This window comes from Plecotus auritus (assembly GCF_963455305.1).
Source record: "Plecotus auritus genome assembly, chromosome: 12".
Lineage (NCBI taxonomy): Eukaryota > Metazoa > Chordata > Mammalia > Chiroptera > Vespertilionidae > Plecotus > Plecotus auritus.
The window spans coordinates 10,522,876-10,530,732 of NC_137778.1; the positions used below are offsets into that span (position 1 = coordinate 10,522,876).

Genomic DNA, 7,857 nt, shown 5'->3' on the forward strand with positions numbered 1-7,857 from the left:
TTAGTTAGAGCCTAAACTGGCCAAGTCTAGTAACTCCAGTGTTGTTTCAAATAAATGTTTAAATGTCAATACAGTCAAAGATTAAGTAAATTCTCCAGGAGATGTTGCAGGTTCCAAATAGATCTAAGTTCACACAGCTCTTCTTTATAAACTAAGGGAATATTCAGCCTTCACAACTGGACAATTTGTCAGCAACAGAAGTTGAATTACAACTCTCAGGAGCTGACGGCACAACAGAAAATATGGAGTTAGGAAGGGAAATTTCAAATGCCCTCTGGTGTTACAAAGAAGAAATGTAGACATTAAGACTCCACCCACAGAGTGAGAATTGACAGATTCTGGTACACAAGACAAAGCAGTGGTCTATTAGCTTTTGATAATGAATACTATGCAACTTGAATATAGCAGCTATTCACTGGCCCTCTTACCTCACCCCAAAATATACTCAGACAACAATATTTTCACTTCATTTATTCCTTTAAAACAAGTCATTTCATACAGCATTTGCATATTTAAAATCATACACTTCATAAATAAAATCAATGCATCTTAATGACAATGGCAATATCACATAAGAATTGTACAAAATAAAATTGGACATCTCCCAGGTAGCAGCAGTGCATTAACTGGAAAAAAAAAAATACTGACAAACAGACCAAAGAACATTTTTAAAACCACAAAGCACTGTCCATTTTCATTAAGAAAAATATTTTTAACAAGAAAAACAGAACTTTGTTCTGGTTTGCTCTTCCCTACTACTTTTTCAAGCCATGGTCTAAAGCTCTTGGTGACAGTCTTTGTGGTTTTCTTCTTGCTTCAGGTATTCCTCTTCTGCATTAATACAGAAAATATATCCTGCTTGACAAGCTATCCATATTTATTTTGTATCTTAAGCTGAATTCAATACTTTTTAAAGGAAGAATTATTTTGCTAAGGAAATTGTATTTCCTGTAAACAACTTGAGTCCTGAATGGCACCAAGGTGAACTGGAAAACTGACGAGAACTGGGTGCCCTGGTCCTTTTAAGTAACTTATGGGCTACAAACAACTACATATCCCATATCAGTTATAAAGTCAGGCTTATGTTATCTTAGTAGACATTCTAAAGCTTTCTTAGGTTAATCTTTTTTTAACCTACAACTTCACCAAATCATCCCTAAACTCTAGTTGCAGGTTTATATTTTTAAAAACAAGTATAAAAAGGCATCATACCAAAATGCTTATATTCATGGTTTTATACTTTAATGACTAGCTTTTCAGTTATGACCCTGCTACATTCTATGCCGGGGAGAAGGCTTAAGGTCACACAAAGGCATTGCTTGAAAATTTTTCCAAAAAGCATAATTCATGACTAGGAAAGCAGCCATTTGAGGGTCTCTTCTGTTTAAGTGGTACTTTATCCTCCCACCCCTTTGTCCCTTCACTCTAAAACAGCATGGGAGGGCTATCAATCTCTTTAAGAGTCATATGAACCAAGACCAAAATCAGCACCCCACAATTCAATTATCAATGTAATAATTTCTTCAAAGTCAAATATGCTAAGCACTATAAACACAATACCAGCCAATTTTTGCAGATGAAAATAATATAAAACCTTTTCCTACAATCAGGGAAGTTTTACATTCTTAATTGGATGAAATGTGCTGAAATATTATAACTTTTAGTTAAGAAAACATCTTTAGTTAGTAAATAGCTTATTCAAATCAAGTGTTTCACTGTAGTCTTAAAAATGTTGCTTATTACGTATGATACTTTTAAGGCCTCTGACTCAAAATTCAGCTCCCTTAAAATAAGTTTGCCTAGAAACAAAAGATGAGTTTTAAGAATCTAATCTTTTCAAAGTTGTTACAGTCATCTTTGTGCTATAAGAACAAATTTGAATACTGCACTGTACAATGAATGATAAAGAACAATCACATTATAGAATTAACATTTTGAATGCTAGGGCACAGAGCATGCTCCTAATAGTTACTGAAATTGTGTGCTAATGTTATCAAAACACCAGAATGTTGTACCACTGGATACACTATACACTGATGGTAATTGGTAATTGTGAATAGCTGATTGTAAGCAGCTCAAGAATTATATTTTAATGTCTTTATGATCCCTGGAGAGGGCTAACATGTAAACTTTTAATATTTTTTAAAGTGCTGCAAATAATAACAAATGCCTATTTCAACACATGATAGAACATAAATCTTAATACATGGAAGTTTAGGAAGGCCATCTAATTCGTAAAGAAAAAAATCACTCTGCCGCTAATCTTGCATATTCCTCAATCTAATTTTTTTTTTCAAAAAAGACAGAGAAAACTATGTTTAGCGAGGGTAGCCTGCAACATCTATGTTTTAAATCATACATAGGATAAAAAGAATAGGCTTGATAAGCAGATTAGGCATGGGCACTTAGGGGCATGTATAGATAATTCATTCCTGATTGATTTTGTGGGCACGTGAACTTCATGTAATAATCAAGTGGCATGACTACATTAGTTTTTTCCAATAGGGCCAAGCTGACCAGCAGCCAAACTTTCAAGGGTACCACTTGACTGTACCCATTTTTGATGCATGGGAAATAATTTAAAAAATCAACCATAGACATTAACAGAAGATGGTGTCTTAATGTGGCTATCACATCAAAAAATTACCAAGGATATAATTTTAATTTCTGAAATCACTCTCTCTTTATAGCCCTATACCTAATTTTTCAATCCAAAGAGTAAGGGAAAGAAGAATAATGGAAAGGAGTGGGGGATGGGAAAGCACAATCTTCATTCAGCCACTAATGTAAACTATTTTCATTTTAATTAAAAAAATATTCTTGTATGGCAGTCAAAAACAATGACTAGGAAGAATAGTTTCATTCTGCTCAAGCACAAATTTAAGAAAAAGTTTCTTTTAATCCCACTGCAAGTACTAAATCCATAGGTTATTAAATTCTCAAGATTAAAATTTACACATTAATAAAGTAATTTCAAGAGTTTAGTAAGTGTAGTAACAAACTATAAATTCTGTGAGGTTCATAAACTTGAGTTTAGAATGAGTACAAGCTTAGGTTTTTAATCCTCAACAATTAAGTCAAATGCTGCCATTTTGAATTTTCCATGATCAGAACATTGAAGTTCTAGTGCTGAATTTCAGCAGCTGATCAATTTTAAAAAGCCATTAATGAGAGCAATGTCAGTTTCCCATTGGTGAATGGACAACTTAGACAACAGTAAACTAGAATAAAATAAGATCCCCTGAACAAACACTTGACACTTGCTATCAAAGCATAAGCTTAAATATACCAAAAACATTTTAAATGGAGGGGTTTAATTTTACAAAATATCAGGTTCTTTTGCTATTTGCTAACGTAACCCAATGTAGACAGAGTATACTCAATTTTAAAGTGACAGAAGTTTATGTTGGGAAACGCATCAATAGATGCCCGGTACATTATAAGTTACTCAATAAATATTTGTTGCATGAATATACTTCTCTAAAATTCCAGTTAGTAAATGTCAAGTTTGGCTCCTGAAGTACCTAAGAAAGGAAGGAAAACAATTTGATAGATGTTACCCAGTAGTAAACTCTTCACTTAGAATTTTAAATTTAGTATTTTCTGGGAAAAATAAGAGATACAAAAACCTTTTAGACTGGAGGACAGACAGGTACCAAGAGATTTTCAATCATATTCATTTGTACACATTATGATTGCCAAACATTAATTATCACAAACTTACAAGTGCTATTTTTAAGGCTCAGTAAAATAGAAAATTAAACACTTTTAAGTTATACTGACCATAGCAACTTTTGCCTCAAGAAGCTATTCACATAAAAAGTACTAAAAAAAGGTCATCTAATGATTTCCTGTATATTTTGTGACTTGTTCCTTAAAGATACTTTTCCCCTACATTGCTTATATGTTCCCTAATTTAATATGGCTACCTCCACCAAGTGAAAGTGCTAAAAGTAAATCTCAACTGTGTAACATTTGTCAACAAGATATGGTGAAAAATATTTTAGTGCTTGAAAGTATACCATTAGTTTTCTAAGTGAGATACTTAATAAAAATGAGACCAAACTAACAAAACTTCACAACATTAAGCCTCTTCACATTATGTGAGCTAATACACAACAAATTAAAATTTAGCATCCCTGATCGTCAGAAGATTCACGAAAAGAGGTAGAAAATTTTTATCTGGAAGATCTCATAGTGAAGCTAAGTTTTAGAGGGTTTGCTTTAAGGATTAGCCCACCAAGCAAATGGCTATACATCTAATATTAGGAAGAAGCTTATTCAGGTAAGGCAACAGTTTTAAAACTGTCTTATTTTGGAAATGAAACTAACTCATTCACATTATTTATTATCCCAATTACTTTAAATCTCTTCAAAAGTCCAAGTAAAAGATCAAGATCATGGATAAGCCAAGTTATATTTTGCAGAAAGGTGTAATTATTAAAAGAGCATTAGTGGCAGGATAAGGCTAAGATAAAAACATAATGTTTAGATAAGCAAAAATCTCCCAAAAACCAAACCAAAACATAATCATTAGCACTTTAGATAAAGATTTTTTTTTTAGGAGTTGGAGGAAGTGCTCTTAACAAAAAGCTGAGGAAATTAAATCCCTTCAAATCTTTATGTAAAAAGGCAAAATTCAAGCATTCATATTTCATGGTTCTTCAGTTAAAAAAATATCCTGCTTAACTAAAATTTATCCAATGTGACAAAGATTAATAAATGAGTTGCATTAAAACACGAGGCCAATAGTCTTTTAAAGCTTCAGTAAGCTGCTCAGGCACCTTTTCCCTCATACATTCTACTTCTCTACACTAAAAATCCTAAATTGGGCACCAGCAGTTTCTGTTTTTAGGTAACATTCTCAGGGAAAGACTCATCCCTGTAAAAATTGCTTGTAATGTACTTGTAACTGGTTAAGTACACATTTATCAAGTTTACCAAATGGCAATATAAAATCAGTTTTGACAAGTCTGTGTCTTCTTTTGAGGAATCAATTCATAATTTAGACACTATTAACTCAAGAGTTTTTAAAAGGACGCATTACTGGAGACACTGTGGTTTATGTCCAGCGGCCTCACATGAAGCCTTCTGCTTTACCCAAAACAGGCAGCTGTTTTCTTCTACAAGTTAATGCTGCTGGGTGCTAATTTGTAACACGAAAACTCAATCTTCAGGTTAGTGTCAGTAGGTAGAAAGGACCACCTATTCTGTCACCCCAGCAGGAAGAGGGCATGTATCACCGCTGTAGACACATCTGTAAACTTGCACACTAATTTTAATCTTAACAAGGAATTTCAGTGCCTTCGTGGTTTTAAGTTAAAAGGATGATTCAAGCATTGTGTCCTTTGTTCTTTAAGGTTACGAATAGCTTATTGGAAAACCCAGAACCTTCTGGATCTGTGAGGTAGTAGGCTTCAGTCCTCATCATGCATAGATCACACTTCTCCGAAGTTGGTATGGCCTGTCTCCTTGGCATGCTCTCTTGCTTCTGCTTGTCCCGTTAATCCCTTTTGACATATCATGCATCTCAGGGTGAAGCGGTTTACGTCAGTAAACTGTCTCTTTCTTTTAGCTTCATCTGCTAATTCCAGTGCTTGTACAAGAACAATATCATCATTAGAGGAGAAAATGGTCAGAGGAGGGGTGTCTGGGTCAGGAAAGTTACGCTGAAGCGGATCATAGTGGACACCATCATAAATAAGCAGGACCCTTTTGGAATATCCTGCGTCTTCCCCAAAACGGTCAATTCTTACTGTCTGTGTATCCACCACACATATTTCGCATTGATAAAATTTAGACAAAATTGATATTTCAATAGCTCCTCCCCAAGTATCATCCCTTTTGATCCATTCACAGTACTCTTGATTTGTTTTTCCCAGTATCGCTTCGCTATAGAAATCTGGATCACTTGCTACAATTCGTGCTATGAGGCGTCTCATCTCAGGGGCACAAGCTGGATTCAAGACCCCTCCTTCAACAACATAGTACACACTGGTAAAGAGGCAAGAGTTGTCTGCTGGGACCACGGTTCTGGTAAGCACAGGCACAGTTTCCCTGCCATAACAAGGAGCACCATGTCTGGTAAATGCAGGTGAGGCGTGTGGCCTGGTTTGGTCTTCTTCAACGATCAGCATGTCGCCTGTTAAAAGGAAAACAAATCCAGAACTGCCAAGAAATTATAGATGAAGCCAAGTCTGTTAATTACAAACAGAAAGAGTCAAAGTATAAGGTGGGGTTACTAGGGAGAATACAGCTTTGCAAACAAGTGACCACCAGCTAATACTGTTTGTTCACTGAATCTTCATAAAGTTCAAGACAAAGACCAAACATCTTAGGTTGCATCCCAATTCTGTGAAAGGGTTAAGCACCTTCATAGTTTCTTGAAAAGGTACATTTCAAGAACAAAATTTCCTTATGCTTGCTCTCTGTATTTAAAAAGCACACATCTTCCACAAGCTGTTTATCGCAGTCTAGACCACTAGGGGGTTCTCTTCCTTCTGAAAGTTATCCAGCCTGTTAGCTGTTTACAAGATCCCAGATATAACAGCGGAAAGCTTTTCATGATCAATATTGCTACTCCAGGTTTAATGCTGGACAGAAATAGCTGCTGCTGTTTAGCACTTGATAGGGCCTTTAGTGGATGTGTAAAAGCAAACTCTACAGTGAGGACACCTGCCAAAGGCAGTATATATGAAGGTGATTGCAAAAACAAACCAGGGAAGCAAGAAAGAAAAGCATCTGCATCCTTCAGACCTGCTATCTTCTTTCAGTGATATAGGGCGGAAGAACCATCAGGACAGAGAAAACAGGTCCTACTTAATGTATGCTTTTGTGGATGCTGAGGGAAAACAAAATGAATGAGACGTTTTCAAGACAGACTAGAAAGCAGTTTGAGGAAGGGGGGGACTCAAAGGCTTTGAGCTTTTCGCATGGGCTGGGACCTCCCTGTCTCTTTCAGAGTGCCCCGGCTTCCGTCCGAGTTCTCTGGGCTTCCATCTACCCTTAGCCTGGTCCTCAAAGCCCCTGGCCGACCCACAGCCACCTCGCCTTTACTGGTTGTTCTCTCTCTCGCCCCTTGCAATCCTTCCAGGGCTTCCCCTGGCCCCAGCCTCGATTCCCTTACCTGATTGGATAGGCAAATCCCCCAGCATGGTATCCCCATTGCTGAGGTCCAGGCACTCGGGTGGGTATCCAACGAGGATTCGCTGACAGTCGGGGGAGATCCCCGTGATGGCAGCAATTTGGCCCTGGAGTTCCCGCACCCGGGTCCGGCTGGACAACTCCTGCAAAACATAGGTGCCATCCTTGGCTTTGCAGCGGAGCCGCCACATCGTGTCAGTCCGGCCACCCATGGGCCTGACAATCGTGGGGCCAGCCTTGGTCCCGGCAGCAGGATGGCAGACGCCGCCGGGGCAATCAGCCTCCGAGCGGACTCCAAAATGGCTACCCTTCGCCGGGCCAAACATCGCGAGAACTCGCTGGTGGCTACAGTTTTCGCGATATTTTGGTGCAGCTGCGTTTCAAGCACTTTAAGAAGAGCTAGTTCTCTTAAAGTGACAACGAATTCCCCCAGCCCCCTTCAGCAGCCGAAGGGTGAAGGTTTATCAGTATTTCTGAAGAACAAAAGGTCTTGCTACCTGTAGATCAAGTGAGGTGCCATCCCAATCAGCCGCATATATGCTCAAGGCGAGAGGGCGGGGAAGGAGTTCCTGAATCCAGTACATTGGAATGTGATCTTACACTTACTGAGGTCGGAAATTATTAAATTGGGGCTTCCAAACTACACCGGGAGAAAGAGAATCATGGTTCAGAACGCAAATGAATGCCAAGAATGGTCAGTGAGTCAAAGGACCT

The 7,857-nt window shown here is 37.7% G+C and overlaps 1 protein-coding gene across 1 annotated transcript; it reads right to left on the minus strand.

The window, feature by feature from the left end:
• Positions 1–455: 455 nt before the first annotated feature.
• YOD1 (YOD1 deubiquitinase) lies at positions 456–7,469 on the minus strand (the record flags this gene model as incomplete). The annotated part of the gene is made up of 2 exons (XM_080648914.1): positions 456–6,142; positions 7,127–7,469. The coding sequence occupies 2 exons, from the start codon at positions 7,467–7,469 to the stop codon at positions 5,439–5,441; spliced, it is 1,047 nt and encodes a 348-aa protein (XP_080505040.1). The 3' UTR covers positions 456–5,438.
• Between the last annotated feature and the right edge of the window lie 388 nt (positions 7,470–7,857).